Source organism: Drosophila serrata, unplaced genomic scaffold, assembly GCF_035046125.1.
Source record: "Drosophila serrata isolate PLE 108 unplaced genomic scaffold, ASM3504612v1 contig_156, whole genome shotgun sequence".
Taxonomy (NCBI): domain Eukaryota; kingdom Metazoa; phylum Arthropoda; class Insecta; order Diptera; family Drosophilidae; genus Drosophila; species Drosophila serrata.
In genome coordinates this window covers 273,983-300,551 of record NW_028257054.1, presented here as the reverse complement: position 1 = coordinate 300,551, position 26,569 = coordinate 273,983, and the positions used below count along the sequence as shown (strand labels likewise).

The 26,569-nt window shown below is 32.8% G+C and overlaps 2 protein-coding genes across 4 annotated transcripts in view; one reads left to right on the top strand and one right to left on the bottom strand.

Annotated features, from left to right (window-relative positions):
• The window catches only part of Cerk (Ceramide kinase), a 27,680-nt gene extending 2,609 nt beyond the window's left edge, over positions 1 to 25,071 (top strand). Inside the window, exons 1-4 of one of the 3 annotated variants that reach the window (XM_086826209.1) lie at positions 22,152 to 22,230; positions 22,449 to 24,227; positions 24,355 to 24,560; positions 24,624 to 25,071. In XM_086826209.1, coding sequence (XP_086682335.1) covers positions 22,500 to 24,227; positions 24,355 to 24,560; positions 24,624 to 24,753 — 2,064 coding nt within the window. In that variant the 5' untranslated portion in view covers positions 22,152 to 22,230; positions 22,449 to 22,499 and the 3' untranslated portion in view covers positions 24,754 to 25,071. Of the gene's footprint in view, positions 1 to 22,151; positions 22,328 to 22,448; positions 24,228 to 24,354; positions 24,561 to 24,623 lie in introns of those variants that run through there. The other 2 variants (XM_020943648.2, XM_020943647.2) reach the window with 2 other exon arrangements.
• On the bottom strand, positions 25,065 to 26,569 carry PCNA2 (Proliferating cell nuclear antigen 2). The gene is made up of 2 exons (XM_020943783.2): positions 26,342 to 26,569; positions 25,065 to 25,871 (listed from the first exon to the last, which is right to left on the bottom strand). The coding sequence occupies exons 1-2, from the start codon at positions 26,447 to 26,449 to the stop codon at positions 25,212 to 25,214; spliced, it is 768 nt and encodes a 255-aa protein (XP_020799442.2). The 5' UTR covers positions 26,450 to 26,569; the 3' UTR covers positions 25,065 to 25,211.

Sequence of the window (26,569 nt, the reverse complement as noted above, 5' to 3'; positions counted from 1 at the left end):
TATCCCATTCGAATATAGCACCCTATTAGTTGTGTGTTATCAAAGCAAAGCCCCCTTTCGACCCCCTATCATTAATAGCAAATTGCCGGGTTCCGCTTCCCTTTGCCACATCATTCCCAATTCGAGCAGCCTTCGTTTGGAGTAATATTATTCATATTTTATTTAATTTACTTTGCGTGTATATGTTTACACATTTCCTGAGGGGACGCCTCTTGTTTGGCTGTTTGTTTTGCTTTCAATTTCTGTTTTCCGATGAGTGGCATTTCTGTTCATTTCATTTTGATTTTGATTGATTTTTTTTCATCTTTTGTTTGCCGTAGAGTGAGAGATGAATAAATGTTTATTTTCGTTGGCTGCTGTTGTCTGATTTATTTATAAAAAAAACACTTTTATTCATTACAAAGAGAATGTAATGTTAAAAGTTAATTATTTTTTGGCATCGCATCGTGGTTTGCTGAGCCTTAAACATTATAATAAGCAAATTGAACTCAGCATTATTTTAATTGTGTTGTGCAATTAGTTCAAGTAAAAACGTGGGGTGAATTTTTATATATATTACTCTTTTGTATACTTATATTCTTATATAAAGAAAAAACAAGAAAGGAAACTAACTTCGGAAAGCCGAAGTGTGTATACCCTTGCAGTTAGTCAAAGGATCATGGTTGCGAATATACAATAGTGGTATATTAATTATTAAATTAAAAAAGCATAACTTAAAAAACTCATAACTAAACCAAAAATGCATTAATTTCGATTCAAAAACCTATTCTATTCTAGGTTCTGCATGGTTAACAAATAAGTATACTTTTTATCAGTTTTTAAAAATTCAATTTGTTGCCGAATTTAGCCAATTTTAATGATGTAACCCCTTATAAAAATTTCAATTTTTAAAAAAAATCTCAAAAATGTATTTTTACATTAGACATGGCTAGATCGATTCAGCTCTTCATTCTGATCTAGAATATACATATATGATTTATAGGGTCGGAAATGATTCCTTCATTGTATTATAAGCTGCTGATTAATACTAATACCCAGCAAAAAGGTATAAAAACAGGCCATTTTTTCGAATAATCGGAGTTTCTCAAACGTCATAATTAAGCCAGAAATGCATCAATTTCAATTCGGAAAGCTGTTTTATGTTAGTTTTAATAGCGCTAACAAATCTGCATACTGCGTTTGTTGATGCTGTTAAACGATTCTGACTAAAATTATAATAACCTGCAAATAGGTATAAAAACAGGCAATTTTTTAAATTAATCAGTGTTTTTCAAGCATCAGAGTTATGCCAAAAATGATTTTATTTCAATTCGGAAAGCTATTCTGTGCTAATTTTTAAAGCGCTAACACATCTGCATACTGCGTTTTAAGATTTAATAAATTCAATTTTTTGTCGAATTCTGTCAATTTTAATGATGTATAAAAATTTCAATTTAAAAAAAAAAACTCAAAAATGTATTTTTACATTAGACATGGCTAGATCGATTCAGCTCTTCATTCTGATCAAGAATATATATGATTTATAGGGTCGGAAATGATTCCTTCATTGTGTTATAAGCTGCTGATTAATACTAATACCCAGCAAAAAGGTATAAAAACAGGCCATTTTTTCGAAAAATCAGAGTTTCTCAAACGTCATAATTAAGCCATAAATGCATCAATTTCAATTCGGAAAGCTGTTTTACGTTAGTTTTAATAGCGCTAACAAATCTGCATACTGCGTTTGTTGATGCTGTTAAACGATTCTGACTAAAATTATAATAACCTGCAAATAGGTATAAAAACAGGCAATTTTTGTAATTAATCTGTGTTTTTCAAACATCATAGTTATGCCAAAAATGAGTTTATTTCAATTCGGAAAGCTGTTCTGTGCTAATTTTTAAAGCGCTAACAAATCTGCATACTGCGTTTTAAGATTTAATAAATTCAATTTTTTGTCGAATTTTTTTAATTTTTGAAAAAAACTCAAAAATGTATTTTTACATTAGACATGGCTAGATCGATTCAGCTCTTCATTCTGATCAAGAATATATATGATTTATAGGGTCGGAAATGATTCCTTCATTGTGTTATAAGCTGCTGATTAATACTAATACCCAGCAAAAAGGTATAAAAACAGGCCATTTTTTCGAAAAATCAGAGTTTCTCAAACGTCATAATTAAGCCAGAAATGCATCAATTTCAATTCGGAAAGCTGTTTTACGTTAGTTTTAATAGCGCTAACAAATCTGCATACTGCGTTTGTTGATGCTGTTAAACGATTCTGACTAAAATTATAATAACCTGCAAATAGGTATAAAAACAGGCAATTTTTGTAATTAATCTGTGTTTTTCAAACATCATAGTTATGCCAAAATTGAGTTTATTTCAATTCGGAAAGCTGTTCTGTGCTAATTTTTAAAGCGCTAACAAATCTGCATACTGCGTTTTAAGATTTCATAAATTCAATTTTTTGTCGAATTTTGCCAATTTTAATGATGTAACCCCTTATAAAAATTTCAATTTTTGAAAAAAAATTCAAAAATGTATTTTTACATTAGACATGGCTAGATCGATTCAGCTCTTCATTCTGAGCAAGAATATATATGATTTATAGGGTCGGAAATGATTCCTTCATTGTGTTATAAGCTGCTGATTAATACTAATACCCAGCAAAAAGGTATAAAAACAGGCCATTTTTTCGAAAAATCAGAGTTTCTCAAACGTCATAATTAAGCCAGAAATGCATCAATTTCAATTCGGAAAGCTGTTTTACGTTAGTTTTAATAGCGCTAACAAATCTGCATACTGCGTTTGTTGATGCTGTTAAACGATTCTGACTAAAATTATAATAACCTGCAAATAGGTATAAAAACAGGCAATTTTTGTAATTAATCTGTGTTTTTCAAACATCATAGTTATGCCAAAAATGAGTTTATTTCAATTCGGAATGCTGTTCTGTGCTAATTTTTAAAGCGCTAACAAATCTGCATACTGCGTTTTAAGATTTCATAAATTCAATTTTTTGTCGAATTTTGCCAATTTTAATGATGTAACCCCTTATAAAAATTTCAGTTTTTGAAAAAAAACTCAAAAATGTATTTTTACATTAGACATGGCTAGATCGATTCAGCTCTTCATTTTGATCAAGAATGTATATGATTTATAGGGTCGGAAATGATTCCTTCATTGTGTTATAAGCTGCCGATTAATACTAATACCCAGCAAAACAGGCCATTTTTTCGAAAAATCAGAGTTTCTCAAACGTCATAATTAAGCCAGAAATGCATCAATTTCAATTCGTTTTAAGTTAGTTTTAATAGCGCTTACAAATCTGCATACTGCGTTTGTTGATGCTGTTAAACGATTCTGACTAAAATTATAATAACCTGCAAATAGGTATAAAAACAGGCAATTTTTGTAATTAATCTGTGTTTTTCAAACATCATAGTTATGCCAAAAATGAGTTTATTTCAATTCGGAAAGCTGTTCTGTGCTAATTTTTAAAGCGCTAACAAATCTGCATACTGCGTTTTAAGATTTCATAAATTCAATTTTTTGTCGAATTTTGCCAATTTTAATGATGTAACCCCTTATAAAAATTTCAATTTTTGAAAAAAACTCAAAAATGTATTTTTACATTAGACATGGCTAGATCGATTCAGCTCTTCATTCTGATCAAGAATATATATGATTTATAGGGTCGGAAATGATTCCTTCATTGTGTTATAAGCTGCTGATTAATACTAATACCCAGCAAAAAGGTATAAAAACAGGCCATTTTTTCGAAAAATCAGAGTTTCTCAAACGTTATAATTAAGCCAGAAATGCATCAATTTCAATTCGGAAAGCTGTTTTACGTTAGTTTTAATAGCGCTTAAAAATCTGCATACTGCGTTTGTTGATGCTGTTAAACGATTCTGACTAAAATTATAATAACCTGCAAATAGGTATAAAAACAGGCAATTTTTTAAATTAATCTGTGTTTTTCAAACATCATAGTTATGCCAAAATTGAGTTTATTTCAATTCGGAAAGCTGTTCTGTGCTAATTTTTAAAGCGCTAACAAATCTGCATACTGCGTTTTAAGATTTCATAAATTCAATTTTTTGTCGAATTTTGCCAATTTTAATGATGTAACCCCTTATAAAAATTTCAATTTTTGAAAAAAAATTCAAAAATGTATTTTTACATTAGACATGGCTAGATCGATTCAGCTCTTCATTCTGAGCAAGAATATATATGATTTATAGGGTCGGAAATGATTCCTTCATTGTGTTATAAGCTGCTGATTAATACTAATACCCAGCAAAAAGGTATAAAAACAGGCCATTTTTTCGAAAAATCAGAGTTTCTCAAACGTCATAATTAAGCCAGAAATGCATCAATTTCAATTCGGAAAGCTGTTTTACGTTAGTTTTAATAGCGCTAACAAATCTGCATACTGCGTTTGTTGATGCTGTTAAACGATTCTGACTAAAATTATAATAACCTGCAAATAGGTATAAAAACAGGCAATTTTTGTAATTAATCTGTGTTTTTCAAACATCATAGTTATGCCAAAAATGAGTTTATTTCAATTCGGAATGCTGTTCTGTGCTAATTTTTAAAGCGCTAACAAATCTGCATACTGCGTTTTAAGATTTCATAAATTCAATTTTTTGTCGAATTTTGCCAATTTTAATGATGTAACCCCTTATAAAAATTTCAGTTTTTGAAAAAAAACTCAAAAATGTATTTTTACATTAGACATGGCTAGATCGATTCAGCTCTTCATTTTGATCAAGAATGTATATGATTTATAGGGTCGGAAATGATTCCTTCATTGTGTTATAAGCTGCCGATTAATACTAATACCCAGCAAAACAGGCCATTTTTTCGAAAAATCAGAGTTTCTCAAACGTCATAATTAAGCCAGAAATGCATCAATTTCAATTCGTTTTAAGTTAGTTTTAATAGCGCTTACAAATCTGCATACTGCGTTTGTTGATGCTGTTAAACGATTCTGACTAAAATTATAATAACCTGCAAATAGGTATAAAAACAGGCAATTTTTGTAATTAATCTGTGTTTTTCAAACATCATAGTTATGCCAAAAATGAGTTTATTTCAATTCGGAAAGCTGTTCTGTGCTAATTTTTAAAGCGCTAACAAATCTGCATACTGCGTTTTAAGATTTCATAAATTCAATTTTTTGTCGAATTTTGCCAATTTTAATGATGTAACCCCTTATAAAAATTTCAATTTTTGAAAAAAACTCAAAAATGTATTTTTACATTAGACATGGCTAGATCGATTCAGCTCTTCATTCTGATCAAGAATATATATGATTTATAGGGTCGGAAATGATTCCTTCATTGTGTTATAAGCTGCTGATTAATACTAATACCCAGCAAAAAGGTATAAAAACAGGCCATTTTTTCGAAAAATCAGAGTTTCTCAAACGTCATAATTAAGCCAGAAATGCATCAATTTCAATTCGGAAAGCTGTTTTACGTTAGTTTTAATAGCGCTAACAAATCTGCATACTGCGTTTGTTGATGCTGTTAAACGATTCTGACTAAAATTATAATAACCTGCAAATAGGTATAAAAACAGGCAATTTTTTAAATTAATCTGTGTTTTTCAAACATCATAGTTATGCCAAAATTGAGTTTATTTCAATTCGGAAAGCTGTTCTGTGCTAATTTTTAAAGCGCTAACAAATCTGCATACTGCGTTTTAAGATTTCATAAATTCAATTTTTTGTCGAATTTTGCCAATTTTAATGATGTACCCCCTTATAAAAATTTCAATTTTTGAAAAAAAATTCAAAAATGTATTTTTACATTAGACATGGCTAGATCGATTCAGCTCTTCATTCTGAGCAAGAATATATATGATTTATAGGGTCGGAAATGATTCCTTCATTGTGTTATAAGCTGCTGATTAATACTAATACCCAGCAAAAAGGTATAAAAACAGGCCATTTTTTCGAAAAATCAGAGTTTCTCAAACGTCATAATTAAGCCAGAAATGCATCAATTTCAATTCGGAAAGCTGTTTTACGTTAGTTTTAATAGCGCTAACAAATCTGCATACTGCGTTTGTTGATGCTGTTAAACGATTCTGACTAAAATTATAATAACCTGCAAATAGGTATAAAAACAGGCAATTTTTGTAATTAATCTGTGTTTTTCAAACATCATAGTTATGCCAAAAATGAGTTTATTTCAATTCGGAATGCTGTTCTGTGCTAATTTTTAAAGCGCTAACAAATCTGCATACTGCGTTTTAAGATTTCATAAATTCAATTTTTTGTCGAATTTTGCCAATTTTAATGATGTAACCCCTTATAAAAATTTCAGTTTTTGAAAAAAAACTCAAAAATGTATTTTTACATTAGACATGGCTAGATCGATTCAGCTCTTCATTTTGATCAAGAATGTATATGATTTATAGGGTCGGAAATGATTCCTTCATTGTGTTATAAGCTGCCGATTAATACTAATACCCAGCAAAACAGGCAATTTTTTCGAAAAATCAGAGTTTCTCAAACGTCATAATTAAGCCAGAAATGCATCAATTTCAATTCGTTTTAAGTTAGTTTTAATAGCGCTTACAAATCTGCATACTGCGTTTGTTGATGCTGTTAAACGATTCTGACTAAAATTATAATAACCTGCAAATAGGTATAAAAACAGGCAATTTTTGTAATTAATCTGTGTTTTTCAAACATCATAGTTATGCCAAAAATGAGTTTATTTCAATTCGGAAAGCTGTTCTGTGCTAATTTTTAAAGCGCTAACAAATCTGCATACTGCGTTTTAAGATTTCATAAATTCAATTTTTTGTCGAATTTTGCCAATTTTAATGATGTAACCCCTTATAAAAATTTCAATTTTTGAAAAAAACTCAAAAATGTATTTTTACATTAGACATGGCTAGATCGATTCAGCTCTTCATTCTGATTAAGAATATATATGATTTATAGGGTCGGAAATGATTCCTTCATTGTGTTATAAGCTGCTGATTAATACTAATACCCAGCAAAAACAGGCAATTTTTTCGAAAAATCAGAGTTTCTCAAACGTCATAATTAAGCCAGAAATGCATCAATTTCAATTCGTTTTAAGTTAGTTTTAATAGCGCTTACAAATCTGCATACTGCGTTTGTTGATGCTGTTAAACGATTCTGACTAAAATTATAATAACCTGCAAATAGGTATAAAAACAGGCAATTTTTGTAATTAATCTGTGTTTTTCAAACATCATAGTTATGCCAAAAATGAGTTTATTTCAATTCGGAAAGCTGTTCTGTGCTAATTTTTAAAGCGCTAACAAATCTGCATACTGCGTTTGTTGATGCTGTTAAACGATTCTGACTAAAATTATAATAACCTGCAAATAGGTATAAAAACAGGCAATTTTTTAAATTAATCTGTGTTTTTCAAACATCATAGTTATGCCAAAATTGAGTTTATTTCAATTCGGAAAGCTGTTCTGTGCTAATTTTTAAAGCGCTAACAAATCTGCATACTGCGTTTTAAGATTTCATAAATTCAATTTTTTGTCGAATTTTGCCAATTTTAATGATGTACCCCCTTATAAAAATTTCAATTTTTGAAAAAAAATTCAAAAATGTATTTTTACATTAGACATGGCTAGATCGATTCAGCTCTTCATTCTGAGCAAGAATATATATGATTTATAGGGTCGGAAATGATTCCTTCATTGTGTTATAAGCTGCTGATTAATACTAATACCCAGCAAAAAGGTATAAAAACAGGCCATTTTTTCGAAAAATCAGAGTTTCTCAAACGTCATAATTAAGCCAGAAATGCATCAATTTCAATTCGGAAAGCTGTTTTACGTTAGTTTTAATAGCGCTAACAAATCTGCATACTGCGTTTGTTGATGCTGTTAAACGATTCTGACTAAAATTATAATAACCTGCAAATAGGTATAAAAACAGGCAATTTTTGTAATTAATCTGTGTTTTTCAAACATCATAGTTATGCCAAAAATGAGTTTATTTCAATTCGGAATGCTGTTCTGTGCTAATTTTTAAAGCGCTAACAAATCTGCATACTGCGTTTTAAGATTTCATAAATTCAATTTTTTGTCGAATTTTGCCAATTTTAATGATGTAACCCCTTATAAAAATTTCAGTTTTTGAAAAAAAACTCAAAAATGTATTTTTACATTAGACATGGCTAGATCGATTCAGCTCTTCATTTTGATCAAGAATGTATATGATTTATAGGGTCGGAAATGATTCCTTCATTGTGTTATAAGCTGCCGATTAATACTAATACCCAGCAAAACAGGCAATTTTTTCGAAAAATCAGAGTTTCTCAAACGTCATAATTAAGCCAGAAATGCATCAATTTCAATTCGTTTTAAGTTAGTTTTAATAGCGCTTACAAATCTGCATACTGCGTTTGTTGATGCTGTTAAACGATTCTGACTAAAATTATAATAACCTGCAAATAGGTATAAAAACAGGCAATTTTTGTAATTAATCTGTGTTTTTCAAACATCATAGTTATGCCAAAAATGAGTTTATTTCAATTCGGAAAGCTGTTCTGTGCTAATTTTTAAAGCGCTAACAAATCTGCATACTGCGTTTTAAGATTTCATAAATTCAATTTTTTGTCGAATTTTGCCAATTTTAATGATGTAACCCCTTATAAAAATTTCAATTTTTGAAAAAAACTCAAAAATGTATTTTTACATTAGACATGGCTAGATCGATTCAGCTCTTCATTCTGATTAAGAATATATATGATTTATAGGGTCGGAAATGATTCCTTCATTGTGTTATAAGCTGCTGATTAATACTAATACCCAGCAAAACAGGCAATTTTTTCGAAAAATCAGAGTTTCTCAAACGTCATAATTAAGCCAGAAATGCATCAATTTCAATTCGTTTTAAGTTAGTTTTAATAGCGCTTACAAATCTGCATACTGCGTTTGTTGATGCTGTTAAACGATTCTGACTAAAATTATAATAACCTGCAAATAGGTATAAAAACAGGCAATTTTTGTAATTAATCTGTGTTTTTCAAACATCATAGTTATGCCAAAAATGAGTTTATTTCAATTCGGAAAGCTGTTCTGTGCTAATTTTTAAAGCGCTAACAAATCTGCATACTGCGTTTGTTGATGCTGTTAAACGATTCTGACTAAAATTATAATAACCTGCAAATAGGTATAAAAACAGGCAATTTTTGTAATTAATCTGTGTTTTTCAAACATCATAGTTATGCCAAAATTGAGTTTATTTCAATTCGGAAAGCTGTTCTGTGCTAATTTTTAAAGCGCTAACAAATCTGCATACTGCGTTTTAAGATTTCATAAATTCAATTTTTTGTCGAATTTTGCCAATTTTAATGATGTAACCCCTTATAAAAATTTCAATTTTTGAAAAAAAATTCAAAAATGTATTTTTACATAAGACATGGCTAGATCGATTCAGCTCTTCATTCTGAGCAAGAATATATATGATTTATAGGGTCGGAAATGATTCCTTCATTGTGTTATAAGCTGCTGATTAATACTAATACCCAGCAAAAAGGTATAAAAACAGGCCATTTTTTCGAAAAATCAGAGTTTCTCAAACGTCATAATTAAGCCAGAAATGCATCAATTTCAATTCGGAAAGCTGTTTTACGTTAGTTTTAATAGCGCTAACAAATCTGCATACTGCGTTTGTTGATGCTGTTAAACGATTCTGACTAAAATTATAATAACCTGCAAATAGGTATAAAAACAGGCAATTTTTGTAATTAATCTGTGTTTTTCAAACATCATAGTTATGCCAAAAATGAGTTTATTTCAATTCGGAATGCTGTTCTGTGCTAATTTTTAAAGCGCTAACAAATCTGCATACTGCGTTTTAAGATTTCATAAATTCAATTTTTTGTCGAATTTTGCCAATTTTAATGATGTAACCCCTTATAAAAATTTCAGTTTTTGAAAAAAAACTCAAAAATGTATTTTTACATTAGACATGGCTAGATCGATTCAGCTCTTCATTTTGATCAAGAATGTATATGATTTATAGGGTCGGAAATGATTCCTTCATTGTGTTATAAGCTGCCGATTAATACTAATACCCAGCAAAACAGGCCATTTTTTCGAAAAATCAGAGTTTCTCAAACGTCATAATTAAGCCAGAAATGCATCAATTTCAATTCGTTTTAAGTTAGTTTTAATAGCGCTTACAAATCTGCATACTGCGTTTGTTGATGCTGTTAAACGATTCTGACTAAAATTATAATAACCTGCAAATAGGTATAAAAACAGGCAATTTTTGTAATTAATCTGTGTTTTTCAAACATCATAGTTATGCCAAAAATGAGTTTATTTCAATTCGGAAAGCTGTTCTGTGCTAATTTTTAAAGCGCTAACAAATCTGCATACTGCGTTTTAAGATTTCATAAATTCAATTTTTTGTCGAATTTTGCCAATTTTAATGATGTAACCCCTTATAAAAATTTCAATTTTTGAAAAAAACTCAAAAATGTATTTTTACATTAGACATGGCTAGATCGATTCAGCTCTTCATTCTGATCAAGAATATATATGATTTATAGGGTCGGAAATGATTCCTTCATTGTGTTATAAGCTGCTGATTAATACTAATACCCAGCAAAAAGGTATAAAAACAGGCCATTTTTTCGAAAAATCAGAGTTTCTCAAACGTCATAATTAAGCCAGAAATGCATCAATTTCAATTCGGAAAGCTGTTTTACGTTAGTTTTAATAGCGCTTAAAAATCTGCATACTGCGTTTGTTGATGCTGTTAAACGATTCTGACTAAAATTATAATAACCTGCAAATAGGTATAAAAACAGGCAATTTTTTTAATTAATCTGTGTTTTTCAAACATCATAGTTATGCCAAAAATGAGTTTATTTCAATTCGGAAAGCTGTTCTGTGCTAATTTTTAAAGCGCTAACAAATCTGCATACTGCGTTTTAAGATTTCATAAATTCAATTTTTTGTCGAATTTTGCCAATTTTAATGATGTAACCCCTTATAAAAATTTCAATTTTTGAAAAAAAATTCAAAAATGTATTTTTACATTAGACATGGCTAGATCGATTCAGCTCTTCATTCTGAGCAAGAATATATATGATTTATAGGGTCGGAAATGATTCCTTCATTGTGTTATAAGCTGCTGATTAATACTAATACCCAGCAAAAAGGTATAAAAACAGGCCATTTTTTCGAAAAATCAGAGTTTCTCAAACGTCATAATTAAGCCAGAAATGCATCAATTTCAATTCGGAAAGCTGTTTTACGTTAGTTTTAATAGCGCTAACAAATCTGCATACTGCGTTTGTTGATGCTGTTAAACGATTCTGACTAAAATTATAATAACCTGCAAATAGGTATAAAAACAGGCAATTTTTGTAATTAATCTGTGTTTTTCAAACATCATAGTTATGCCAAAAATGAGTTTATTTCAATTCGGAATGCTGTTCTGTGCTAATTTTTAAAGCGCTAACAAATCTGCATACTGCGTTTTAAGATTTCATAAATTCAATTTTTTGTCGAATTTTGCCAATTTTAATGATGTAACCCCTTATAAAAATTTCAGTTTTTGAAAAAAAAACTCAAAAATGTATTTTTACATTAGACATGGCTAGATCGATTCAGCTCTTCATTTTGATCAAGAATGTATATGATTTATAGGGTCGGAAATGATTCCTTCATTGTGTTATAAGCTGCCGATTAATACTAATACCCAGCCAAATAAAAACAGGCCATTTTTTCGAAAAATCAGAGTTTCTCAAACGTCATAATTAAGCCAGAAATGCATCAATTTCAATTCGTTTTAAGTTAGTTTTAATAGCGCTTACAAATCTGCATACTGCGTTTGTTGATGCTGTTAAACGATTCTGACTAAAATTATAATAACCTGCAAATAGGTATAAAAACAGGCAATTTTTTTAATTAATCTGTGTTTTTCAAACATCATAATTATGCCAAAAATGAGTTTATTTCAATTCGGAAAGCTGTTCTGTGCTAATTTTTAAAGCGCTAACAAATCTGCATACTGCGTTTTAAGATTTCATAAATTCAATTTTTTGTCGAATTTTGCCAATTTTAATGATGTAACCCCTTATAAAAATTTCAATTTTTGAAAAAAACTCAAAAATGTATTTTTACATTAGACATGGCTAGATCGATTCAGCTCTTCATTCTGATTAAGAATATATATGATTTATAGGGTCGGAAATGATTCCTTCATTGTGTTATAAGCTGCTGATTAATACTAATACCCAGCAAAAAGTATAAAAACAGGCAATTTTTTCGAATAATCAGAGTTTCTCAAACGTCATAATTAAGCCAGAAATGCATCAATTTCAATTCGGAAATTTTTATGTTAGTTTTAATAGCGCTAACAAATCTGCATACTGCGTTTGTTGATGCTGTTAAACGATTCTGACTAAAATTATAATAACCTGCAAATAGGTATAAAAACAGGCAATTTTTGTAATTAATCAGTGTTTTTCAAACATCATAGTTATGCCAAAAATGAGTTTATTTCAATTCGGAAAGCTGTTCTGTGCTAATTTTTAAAGCGCTAACAAATCTGCATACTGCGTTTTAAGATTTAATAAATTCAATTTTTTGTCGAATTTTGCCAATTTTAATGATGTAACCCCTTATAAAAATTTCAATTTTTGAAAAAAACTCAAAAATGTATTTTTACATTATACATGGCTAGATCGATTCAGCTCTTCATTCTGATCAAGAATATATATGATTTATAGGGTCGGAAATGATTCCTTCATTGTGTTATAAGCTGCTGATTAATACTAATACCCAGCAAAAAGGTATAAAAACAGGCCATTTTTTCGAATAATCAGAGTTTCTCAAACGTCATAATTAAGCCAGAAATGCATCAATTTCAATTCGGAAAGCTGTTTTATGTTAGTTTTAATAGCGCTAACAAATCTGCATACTGCGTTTGTTGATTCTGTTAAACGATTCTGACTAAAATTATAATAACCTGCAAATAGGTATAAAAACAGGCAATTTTTTAAATTAATCTGTGTTTTTCAAACATCATAGGTTTGCCAAAAATGAGTTCATTTCAATTCGGAAAGCTGTTCTGTGCTAATTTTTAAAGCGCTAACAAATCTGCATACTGCGTTTTAAGATTTAATAAATTCAATTTTTTGTCGAATTTTGCCAATTTTAATGATGTAACCCCTTATAAAAATTTCAATTTTTGAAAAAAACTCAAAAATGTATTTTTACATTATACATGGCTAAATCGATTCAGCTCTTCATTCTGATCAAGAATATATATGATTTATAGGGTCGGAAATGATTCCTTCATTGTGTTATAAGCTGCTGATTAATACTAATACCCAGCAAAAAGGTATAAAAACAGGCAATTTTTTCGAAAAATCAGAGTTTCTCAAACGTCATAATTAAGCCAGAAATGCATCAATTTCAATTCGGAAAGCTGTTTTACGTTAGTTTTAATAGCGCTAACAAATCTACATACTGCGTTTGTTGATGCTGTTAAACGATTCTGAATAAAATTATAATAACCTGCAAATAGGTATAAAAACAGGCAATTTTTGTAATTAATCTGTTTTTCAAACATCATAGTTATGCCAAAAATGAGTTTATTTCAATTCGGAAAGCTGTTCTGTGCTAATTTTTAAAGCGCTAACAAATCTGCATACTGCGTTTTAAGATTTCATAAATTCAATTTTTGGTCGAATTTTGCCAATTTTAATGATGTAAACCCTTATAAAAATTTCAGTTTTTGAAAAAAAAAAACTCAAAAATGTATTTTTACATTAGACATGGCTAGATCGATTCAGCTCTTCATTCTGATCTAGAATATATATGATTTATAGGGTCGGAAATGATTCCTTCATTGTGTTATAAGCTGCTGATTAATACTAATACCCAGCAAAAAGGTATAAAAACAGGCAATTTTTTCGAATAGATCAGAGTTTCTCAAACGTCATAATTAAGCCAGAAATGCATCAATTTCAATTCGGAAAGCTGTTTTACGTTAGTTTTAATAGCGCTAACAAATCTGCATACTGCGTTTGTTGATGCTGTTAAACGATTCTGACTAAAATTATAATAACCTGCAAATAGGTATAAAAACAGGCAATTTTTTTAATTAATCAGTGTTTTTCAAACATCATAGTTATGCCAAAAATGAGTTTATTTCAATTCGGAAAGCTGTTCTGTGCTAATTTTTAAAGCGCTAACAAATCTGCATACTGCGTTTTAAGATTTCATAAATTCAATTTTTTGTCGAATTTTGCCAATTTTAATGATGTAACCCCTTATAAAAATTTCAATTTTTGAAAAAAAACTCAAAAATGTATTTTTACATTATACATGGCTAAATCGATTCAGCTCTTCATTCTGATCAAGAATATATATGATTTATAGGGTCGGAAATGATTCCTTCATTGTGTTATAAGCTGCTGATTAATACTAATACCCAGCAAAAAGGTATAAAAACAGGCAATTTTTTCGAATAATCAGAGTTTCTCAAACGTCATAATTAAGCCAGAAATGCATCAATTTCAATTCGGAAAGCTGTTTTATGTTAGTTTTAATAGCGCTAACAAATCTGCATACTGCGTTTGTTGATGCTGTTAAACGATTCTGACTAAAATTATAATAACCTGCAAATAGGTATAAAAACAGGCAATTTTTTTAATTAATCAGTGTTTTTCAAACATCATAGTTATGCCAAAAATGAGTTTATTTCAATTCGGAAAGCTGTTCTGTGCTAATTTTTAAAGCGCTAACAAATCTGCATACTGCGTTTTAAGATTTAATAAATTCAATTTTTTGTCGAATTTTGCCAATTTTAATGATGTAACCCCTTATAAAAATTTCAATTTTTGAAAAAAACTCAAAAATGTATTTTTACATTATACATGGCTAGATCGATTCAGCTCTTCATTCTGATCAAGAATATATATGATTTATAGGGTCGGAAATGATTCCTTCATTGTGTTATAAGCTGCTGATTAATACTAATACCCAGCAAAAAGGTATAAAAACAGGCAATTTTTTCGAATAATCAGAGTTTCTCAAACGTCATAATTAAGCCAGAAATGCATCAATTTCAATTCGGAAAGCTGTTTTATGTTAGTTTTAATAGCGCTAACAAATCTGCATACTGCGTTTGTTGATGCTGTTAAACGATTCTGACTAAAATTATAATAACCTGCAAATAGGTATAAAAACAGGCAATTTTTGTAATTAATCAGTGTGTTTCAAACATCATAGTTAGGCCAAAAATGAGTTTATTTCAATTCGGAAAGCTGTTCTGTGCTAATTTTTAAAGCGCTAACAAATCTGCATACTGCGTTTTAAGATTTACTAAATTCAATTTTTTGTCGAATTTTGCCAATTCTAATGATGTAACCCCTTATAAAAATTTCAATTTTTGAAAAAAACTCAAAAATGTATTTTTACATTATACATGGCTAGATCGATTCAGCTCTTCATTCTGATCAAGAATATATATGATTTATAGGGTCGGAAATGATTCCTTCATTGTGTTATAAGCTGCTGATTAATACTAATACCCAGCAAAAAGGTATAAAAACAGGCAATTTTTTCGAATAATCAGAGTTTCTCAAACGTCATAATTAAGCCAGAAATGCATCAATTTCAATTCGGAAAGCTGTTTTATGTTAGTTTTAATAGCGCTAACAAATCTGCATACTGCGTTTGTAGATGCTGTTAAACGATTCTGACTAAAATTATAATAACCTGCAAATAGGTATAAAAACAGGCAATTTTTTTACTTAATCAGTGTTTTTCAAACATCATAGTTAGGCCAAAAATGAGTTTATTTCAATTCGGAAAGCTGTTCTGTGCTAATTTTTAAAGCGCTAACAAATCTGCATACTGCGTTTTAAGATTTCATAAATTCAATTTTTGGTCGAATTTTGCCAATTTTAATGATGTAAACCCTTATAAAAATTTCAATTTTTGAAAAAAAAAACTCAAAAATGTATTTTTACATTATACATGGCTAAATCGATTCAGCTCTTCATTCTGATCTAGAATATATATGATTTATAGGGTCGGAAATGATTCCTTCATTGTGTTATAAGCTGCTGATTAATACTAATACCCAGCAAAAACAGGCCATTTTTTCGAAAAATCAGAGTTTCTCAAACGTCATAATTAAGCCAGAAATGCATCAATTTCAATTCGGAAAGCTTTTTATGTTAGTTTTAATAGCGCTTACAAATCTGCATACTGCGTTTGTTGATGCTGTTAAACGATTCTGACTAAAATTATAATAACCTGCAAATAGGTATAAAAACAGGCAATTTTTGTAATTAATCTGTGTTTTTCAAACATCATAGTTATGCCAAAAATGAGTTTATTTCAATTCGGAAAGCTGTTCTGTGCTAATTTTTAAAGCGCTAACAAATCTGCATACTGCGTTTTAAGATTTCATAAATTCAATTTTTTGTCGAATTTTGCCAATTTTAATGATGTAACCCCTTATAAAAATTTCAATTTTTGAAAAAAAATTCAAAAATGTATTTTTACATTAGACATGGCTAGATCGATTCAGCTCTTCATTCTGATCAAGAATATATATGATTTATAGGGTCGGAAATGATTCCTTCATTGTGTTATAAGCTGCTGATTGTAATTTGATTTGTAATTAATCTGTGTTTTTCAAACATCATAGTTATGCCAAAAATGAGTTTATTTCAATTCGGAAAGCTGTTCTGTGCTAATTTTTAAAGCGCTAACAAATCTGCATACTGCGTTTTAAGATTTCATAAATTCAATTTTTTGTCGAATTTTGCCAATTTTAATAATGTAACCCCTGGTTATTCGAAAAAATTGCCTGTTTTTATACCATTTTGCTGGGTATTAGTATTAATCAGCAGCTTATAACACAATGAAGGAATCATTTCCGACCCTATAAATCATATATATTCTTGATCAGAATGAAGAGCTGAATCGATCTAGCCATGTCTAATGTAAAAATACATTTTTGAGTTTTTTTCAAAAATTGAAATTTTTATAAGGGGTTACATCATTAAAATTGGCAAAATTCGACAAAAAATTGAATTTATTAAATCTTAAAACGCAGTATGCAGATTTGTTAGCGCTTTAAAAATTAGCACAGAACAGCTTTCCGAATTGAAATAAACTCATTTTTGGCCTAACTATGATGTTTGAAAAACACTGATTAAGTAAAAAAATTGCCTGTTTTTATACCTATTTGCAGGTTATTATAATTTTAGTCAGAATCGTTTAACAGCATCAACAAACGCAGTATGCAGATTTGTTAGCGCTATTAAAACTAACATAAAACAGCTTTCCGAATTGAAATTGATGCATTTCTGGCTTAATTATGACGTTTGAGAAACTCTGATTATTCGAAAAAATTGCCTGTTTTTATACCTTTTTGCTGGGTATTAGTATTAATCAGCAGCTTATAACACAATGAAGGAATCATTTCCGACCCTATAAATCATATATATTCTTGATCAGAATGAAGAGCTGAATCGATCTAGCCATGTCTAATGTAAAAATACATTTTTGAGTTTTTTTTCAAAAATTGAAATTTTTATAAGGGGTTACATCATTAAAATTGGCAAAATTCGACAAAAAATTGAATTTATTAAATCTTAAAACGCAGTATGCAGATTTGTTAGCGCTTTAAAAATTAGCACAGAACAGCTTTCCGAATTGAAATAAACTCATTTTTGGCCTAACTATGATGTTTGAAAAACACTGATTAAGTAAAAAAATTGCCTGTTTTTATACCTATTTGCAGGTTATTATAATTTTAGTCAGAATCGTTTAACAGCATCTACAAACGCAGTATGTAGATTTGTTAGCGCTATTAAAACTAACATAAAACAGCTTTCCGAATTGAAATTGATGCATTTCTGGCTTAATTATGACGTTTGAGAAACTCTGATTATTCGAAAAAATTGCCTGTTTTTATACCTTTTTGCTGGGTATTAGTATTAATCAGCAGCTTATAACACAATGAAGGAATCATTTCCGACCCTATAAATCATATATATTCTTGATCAGAATGAAGAGCTGAATCGATTTAGCCATGTATAATGTAAAAATACATTTTTGAGTTTTTTTCAAAAATTGAAATTTTTATAAGGGGTTACATCATTAAAATTGGCAAAATTCGACAAAAAATTGAATTTATTAAATCTTAAAACGCAGTATGCAGATTTGTTAGCGCTTTAAAAATTAGCACAGAACAGCTTTCCGAATTGAAATAAACTCATTTTTGGCATAACTATGATGTTTGAAAAACACTGATTAATTAAAAAAATTGCCTGTTTTTATACCTATTTGCAGGTTATTATAATTTTAGTCAGAATCGTTTAACAGCATCTACAAACGCAGTATGCAGATTTGTTAGCGCTATTAAAACTAACATAAAACAGCTTTCCGAATTGAAATTGATGCATTTCTGGCTTAATTATGACGTTTGAGAAACTCTGATTATTCGAAAAAATTGCCTGTTTTTATACCTTTTTGCTGGGTATTAGTATTAATCAGCAGCTTATAACACAATGAAGGAATCATTTCCGACCCTATAAATCATATATATTCTTGATCAGAATGAAGAGCTGAATCGATCTAGCCATGTCTAATGTAAAAATACATTTTTGAGTTTTTTTCAAAAATTGAAATTTTTATAAGGGGTTACATCATTAAAATTGGCAAAATTCGACAAAAAATTGAATTTATGAAATCTTAAAACGCAGTATGCAGATTTGTTAGCGCCTTTAAAACTAACATAAAACAGCTTTCCGAATCGAAATTGATGCATTTCTGGCTTAATTATGACTAATGATTATTCGATAAAATGACCTGTTTTTATACCTTTTTGCAGGGCATTTGTATTAAGCAGCAGCTTAAAACACAATAAAGGAATCATTTCCGAAACCCCATAAAATGCAATATATGTTAAATTTTGAAAAAATGCAAAAATGTTTTTTTATATTCTGTTTATTCTGATTTAGAATATGTCTGATTTATGGGGTCGGAAATAACTCCTTTACTTCCTTACAAGCTTCTGACTAAAATTAAAATACCCTGAAAGGGTGTAATAAATGTTGAACATGAGAAAAAAATGTCAAAACTTTTAGAATTTCTAAACAAGAAATATACAGTAAGTCTTTTTTATTATTTATGATGGAAGTTAAATCTTGATTGCAATTTTAATAGCCCGTCATGGGAAAGCAAAATAATGACAAAAAAAAAACTTATAATCACGCTTTTAAAAGGAACATTTTATAGCTTAGTGCAATAATTGTCAATGTCAAAGCTTACTTGAGGCTCACATATATAATATACCAGTGGCTTTTCGTACCTATAAACAAAATAAAAATGTGTATTTAATATTTGCTTTGCCATTAACAGGCTGGCAAGTTAAAAACCCCATCAGAAAAAGCCTCCTCACTGGGCAATGTCAAGATCGAGTGTCAGGAAATGCGACTTTAAGCCATACCACATACAAAAACCTGCAACTGAGATGCAAATGTGGACAAGGTCCGAGCTTGTTTTAATGACTCTTAATAACCAGAAGCCGGTTATTGCAGTCCGGCCAAGATTACTCGAGCGATTCAAGGCGAAGGTCGCCAGCTGCACGCCACTCGAGCGGGGAGAACTCGTTTTCCGACTCGAGCACAGCTTCTCCGGTCCACTTTTTGTCTCCGTGTCTGGGTCGATTCTAAAACCGATTTTTTGCGGCTTTTTGGGTGCCGTCGTTCGTTGTTAACCTTGAGCGTTTTGTTGCGCTGTGTTGCGTTGCTCATACGCCCCATGAAACGGGCTTTGTTAGCGTGAGTTCTGCCTTCAGGCATTCACTTGTGTGCGACTCTCCAATTAGCAACAGCACAGTATGTTTTTGCTGCTCGCCTAACTAAACACGGAATATCACTTTATTCTCTATTTATTTGCATATTTTGTTTTCAGCCTTGTTTGGACAGACGTTGGCTTAGATCTCCCAAAACGTGAAATATGACGATTCATTGTTAGCGGTGTAGTTTCGAGAACTCACAGTTGCGGTTAAAGTTATATTACTTTAAGCAAGGGTTGGTGATTCCCCAGTTTGTCGCTTGTAATAAAAAAGTAAGCTCTCAGGCTTGAGTCAGCTAATATAAAGTTATAATTTAGAGTATTTTTTTAGCAGTAAAGGTTGGTAACTACAATTGCTTTATGCCAAGAGTCTGAATACAAATTCTAAAAAAAAACTGTTCTCTATAATGATATTATTTCATCCCCACATCTGTCTATGAGATGCTCATTCAAGATTTTATTTGATCTCATTCTCTCGCAAAATGTTCAAAACGATTGTTTATTGTTAGTAAATAAGAAATCATAAAGTTTACGTTCTAAACGTGAAGTGAATGGTGGAGAACCTGTTTGGTTCTGGTTAAATGAGCTATGAATCAGGCTAGCTTTTAGTTTAATTGTCTGCTGCAGTTGTGAATTCTTTGAAGTATTTCAGAAGAAGTATTTTTATAGTTTCATGGGCTGTGAAATTGCGGATGACTGACAGCTATTTTTCTTCTCTCCAACCTCGTAAACTGCAATCAAGAGTTCACTCAACTCATTTCGGCTTGTCCTCCTGCATTGTATTTTGTTGATTTCCCTTCCCATTACTTGGCCTACAATTTAAACCAGTTTTTTGCACATTTGCGCAGCTTTCAGCGGCTGTTCAGCTCAGTGAGCTATGAACACGTATCGCGTAATGTATATAAGCTTCAACTTGGTCGAGCAACTTCCGAGAATGTGCAATTGTTGCCACTGATAAGCTTCGAAGCAACGCGTCAATTAGTTCTATAAAATAGGTACAATGACGCCTCAGGGGTCGTAGACATATTGGAGGTAGTAACTGAATAAAGAAAAATTATTTATGATAATGATACTGTGCGATTTTTCATGGTGACTGAGGACTTTAGGAACCAAAGCCATTTTTATACCCTACAGGGTATTATAAGTTTAGGCAGAAGCTTAAAAACTAACATAGCAACGCTTTCCAAATTGAAATTAATGCATTTTTGGTTTAGTTTTGAGATTTTTAGAAAAAAAATTGTCATATAAAAATATTTCTAAATATGTTATGCTTAGTTTTAATCAATTTCAGACTCAATTGCAAACTGCAAGGGTTTAAAAAGTTTGGGCTCTCCTTCTTGTCATTGAAGTTAATTGTTTTACTTTAATTATTATACTTTCTATTTCAATTAAACAAGTTATTTTTAGAATAACCAACCCCTGAAAGCTTTATTTTAAATTGATTTATTACACGTTTATAGAATTTATATGTATAATTAACTGGAAACTGATAATGCAGCACATGTTCATGGTGGTCTTCGGCCTGTCGCAATTACCAGGAATTAAACTACATTGCGATAATTTTAAGGGGATCTATGAGTCATTGGCTATTAGAAACAAAAGTTAGTAAAGCTATTTAAATTGTCATTTCTTAAATTTTTTTCCACCTACGTACCTAAAGTTCTACTTATTATTGTAATGTTTAAATAGTAGGGTACTCTGATTAGAGTAACGCCTCGAATTATTATTCCTTTCTATTATTGTCAAAGTGTGGTATCTATAAAGAATAATTGGTCTTGAACCCCCATTATTGCGATTGTTTATGGCGTTACAAATGACTTTATGATCAATGAACCATACCTATATTCTCCATTAGGCATAAATAGTATATATTTTCAGTTATCGAGTTTTCATTGAAAAATTAACGTGCTCATGCTAATGACACCGACATTTGTTGACCGAACTTTGAAAATGCCACCGAAAATGTAATTGAGTCGCCTTTGCCCCATTACCGTCCCTTTTGCCCTATCGACACCTCTCATTACAACAATTAAGAGTCGAAAAGCTGACGCAAGATGCCAAGTCACAAAGGTGGAACATCAGACGGAAAGAGAATGGAGCGTCGTAACTCAGATTTATTTCGAGGAGTAACTACCATTCCCCAGCTCCGAATCTTCTCCCACTCTTGCCCTCTTGTTTTGTGATTACAAAGAGAGTCAATCATCGCTAAAGACAACTTTGTGTTTAAATCCTGTAACTAAACCCCTTAATCCTATTGCTCAGTTCGATATATAGTATATAATTATTTGCAATAATAATGTCACTTAATACTTTAGTCATGGCGTTAAATTTCATAGTCATAATAATTTCGGCATAGTCAAAATTAAATCAAAATTTAAATAAGTATCAAAAACTAATTCAATTTAAATGCAATTTGTGATTCCAATCCCTTGCTGCTTAGTAAAAGGATATTTCATGAATTCATATAATTATCTAAAATGTAAAATTAATTATTCTTTAACAGCTTTGACTCGAAGCTCTTAGTAACTTAATGCATCATGGAGTTTGACTTATTAACGTTTCCACTGTATTTCTAATGAAAACCTGTTTTCTTTTCGCAGTGCCGACAAAGCCGACGACGTTGCCGGAGACGGAGACGACGGCCAGTCGAGATGACGCAGACCAAGCAACCAGCAGGAGGGTCGTCCACCTCGGCCTCCGACTTCATCGGCTCCTCGGGGGACTCTAAATTCAATCCCTGTTCCGCCTCCGCCCACGATGTCTTACTGAATAATTTCCAGCTAAAGAAGAAGAGCTACCGGGTCCTGCTCCATGGCCAGCAGTTGGTGTGGGAGCGCCTGCAGAAGCTGAAGCAGCCGTCTTCGAAAAGCGAGACCAAGGCACCGCTGCCAGCAGACTCACCCTCTCAGCCCGGAGGTGCCTGCTTGTATGGTCCACAAAGCCATGTCCTTCACCTCGATGACGTTATTAGTGTGAGGAGCGGCGATACCAAGGTGGCTTCCCTTAAGCCTCCACCACCTCCAACTTCGAATCGCAGTTCCAACAGCAGCGGCGAGGTTATGCCGGCGAAGCCCACCAGTCAGTACCTGACCATTAACTATGCCTTGAGGTTGAGTAAATCTCAAACGGACTGCAATCGTTGGGAGCTGAGGCGGCTGACCTTCTTCAACTCGGATCCTTATATAGTAAGGCAGTGGGATCAGGAACTGCAGATCCGGTTGCACAGCTCTTCGCCTACAAGGATGCGGGTGCGCCGTCTTCTGGTCTTCATCAATCCATATGGCGGTCGCAAGGCAGGCGCTCAAACCTACGAACGGCATGTGAGACCCATTTTCCAACTCGCTGGTGTGGATGCAACCTGTATCACCACCCAGAGAGCGAACCAAGTAAGAGATATACTACTTACCCACGATCTGGGAGTGTATGATGCTGTTTGCTGTGTCGGTGGCGATGGCACCGTGGCGGAGGTGATCAACGGGCTGTTGTTCCGGCGAATGAGGGAGCTGGGACTGGACGAGCAGCGGCCACCATACATTCCAAGACCCGGCCTGCCCGTGGGTGTGATTCCAGCCGGCAGCACAGATACCATTGCTTACAGCATGCATGGCACGGCGGATGTAAGGACAGCCGCAATTCATGTGATTCTGGGCCAGCATCGCGGTCTGGATGTGTGCAGTGTAAGCAATGGGCAATCCCTGCTGCGGTTTTGTGCCAGTGTCCTGAGCTACGGATACCTAGGTGATGTGGCTGCCCAGAGTGAGAACTATCGCTGGATGGGACCAAGAAGATACGAGTACAGTGGTGTCAAGGCCTTCTTAAACAATCGGGGCTACGAGGCGGAGTTGAGGCTTCTGGAAGAACCAGATCTCCTGCTAACTACACCCATGGAAGAGGTACCGCAGAGTCCTGACAGCGTGTGCTCTCTGGGCGAGTCGCTGCCCTCCGTCTGCTATGCTAATTGTCAACGCTGCAGCTTTGCAAGCAGCATCCAGGAGCAGCAGTCTTCTATGCTTATCCAAGAGGAGTCCAGGAATTCGCAGCGAAGTTTGAGGGAGGAGCCGGAACCAGAGGATTCCCATTTAACTCCTAATGAGTCTGCCCTACTGAGACCTCGTCCTCGTCCTGGAAACCTTCAGCTACCCACTGGTTCCATTTCATCAATGAGGAACCTCGCAAACGAGCAGTGGAAAGTGGTGCGAGGCAACTTTTTCATGATCTGCGGAGCAAACATTACCTGCGCTTGTGCCAGGAGTCCCAATGGCATCTCCCGATATAGTCACTTGGGTGATGGCTGCCTGGACCTAATTCTGGTCAAGAAGACTTCGTTGCTCAACAATGTGCGCTTTCTGCTAAACACGGCTGGCAGGAGCGGTGATATAGTAAGTTTTTTACTGAGTACTGAGCACGACTGCATTAAATAACACTATTTGACACCTTTAGTTATACAATAGCAAACTTATTAACGATAAAATTAATTACTATTACTGCAATTATTCATTTTTACAGCGCAATCTGCCGTTTGTTGAGGTGTATCGCACCAGGAAGTTTCAGTTCAGAACACTGTCCGCGGCTGGCGATGAAGACTACAGCCTGGCAGGCTCTTGCCAGCCCATTTCTCCGGCTGGAGAGATGGGCGCCTCATCCACTTCCACGGAGTTTTCCAGCTGGAACTGTGATGGCGAGGTAGTCACTGACCTGGACATAACCATGAGGTGAGTTACTCGATCCACTTGAGTGTGCTTAAAATATTCCATGAACAACCCATATTTTTGCAGATCGCACTGTCAACTAATTGAGGTATTCATGCGAGGACCTCATTCCTACAGCAAGCCCCTCAAAAACGGCACCACGCCCTCAACCCCAGCCAGCTCCAGCGACAATGTGTACTGCTGCTGTAAGGATTAGAAGCTTTAAACCCGTAGAATTAAGAAGCATCAACCATTGGCCGTGACAAATAGCTCGTAGTCTTGCATAGGGTATCCTTATTCGTATTCGTATTCGTATCGTGTTAAAGATCGGGTCTCCCCGTCATTGTTTTTAGCTTAGCTCAATCAAGCAACTGATATTATCGACTGTATTATGGCATCTGCAAGATGCGGAAGGCAAACCGGAACATTCCTCTCGGTAGGCGTGCATTATTCGCATAAAAATATACATACATACCTATATTATATATATTGTGTACTGGTATACCGGAAATAAAGAGTGTCTATATGTTTTCAATTGAATATTTTCTATTTTAAATAGATTTAAATGAAGTATCCAGTAGAAAAGACAAAACAGATAAATAACTAATGCGTACCAAAGGTACTAATGTAAATATTAACACAAAAATCCTATAAACATTACAATTAAGAGATATATTACACGTCAGCATCGTCCACCTTCGGCGCAAGGTAGTAACGAATGTATCCAAAATCCTCGATGGGGTACTCCACCAGCAGCGGCACCTCCGCAGATAGGCAAATCTTCACGCGCTCCGCAAGTGGTGTGGCCTTTGTGAAGGTATTTAGATAGCGGCCGGCGAAGGTCTGGACAAGTTGATCCTCCACCTGGATGTTCACATTCATTTTGCCACCTTCACTCAGTTTTATATTGGCTGATCCCAAGTCGCCGCTTGCAGAGAATTTAACGCCTTGCTTGGAGCACTCTATCGTCACGGACTCGCTGAACATGCTCATGTCTCGGCAGATGTGGGCAAACTCGGTTGAAGGCATCTGGATGGTGCAGGAGTAGTCGGTATCAGGAATACCCAAGTGATCTTCATCCAAATTGAGTAATTTTAATTCATATTCCGCGCTCCGCTCACTTTCTTTTGAATTGAAATTGAGGAGCACCTTGCTAGGACTGTCGGAAGCACTAATTGTGACCCTATCGTCGCTGTTGGCACACTTGAGTACCTTGGCCAGGGATTTGAGATCCAGTCCCAGGGAGACGTTGCGATCGCAACGAAACTTCTCGAAGCAATCTCTTTGCAAGCACAACGCCACGAGCGACACATGGGAATTGTCCATGGATTGTAGCTATAAGCGAAGAATCAATTAATGATAATGTGTTTAATTTTAGAGGTAAAAATATCTAATATTTTCTAATATCTCATTTTTTTATTTAATGCACGTTTTTAAAGAAATCAAACTTTAAGTCAAAAAATCAATAATTTTAGTTCGGAAAGCATTCCTACGTTAGTTTTTATTAGCTTAAAAACTCTGCATACTCAAATTTAAATTTGAAGAAATTCAAATTTTTGAAATTATATGGGGTCGGAAATTAATCATTCATCGGTTTACAAGCTTCTGACTAAAATCGGATACCCTGCAAGCAAAGACTATACACTCTGCAAGGGTATTCTTATAATAAGTAGATATTTGTAGAAAATACCAAAGTTGCCTAGCTTAAAAGCGTTTAAATATGCAGAATGTTTTATATGAATTTCTTATTTTGAAATTTAACAAACATTTCTGCAATACGCAACCGATTGGTGTTTCCATTTCACCTGAAAGCCAGTATCGCTGCAGTCCAGGGTTCCTTGGGATATAATTTCCTTCAGCGCCTCCACGATCTTCTTCAGCAGCAAAGTTTCTCCCAAACGAGCTTCCAGCATTTTTAAAAGATACAATGAAATCCCGTTAATTTCACAATTGGAAATAAATACAAAAGTCAGCTGTTAAAAGTCACAATAAAGGAAGAGTGTGGCAAGATCTTTTTTTACGTGAAAATACAC

Coding starts and splice junctions, on each gene's coding strand:
- PCNA2 (XM_020943783.2), bottom strand. CDS start 26,449: ATGCTGGAAGCTCGTTTGGGAGAAACTTTGCTGCTGAAGAAGATCGTG. Junction 25,872..26,341: donor GCAGCGATACTGGCTTTCAG/GTGAAATGGAAA, acceptor CTTCGCTTATAG/CTACAATCCATGGACAATTC.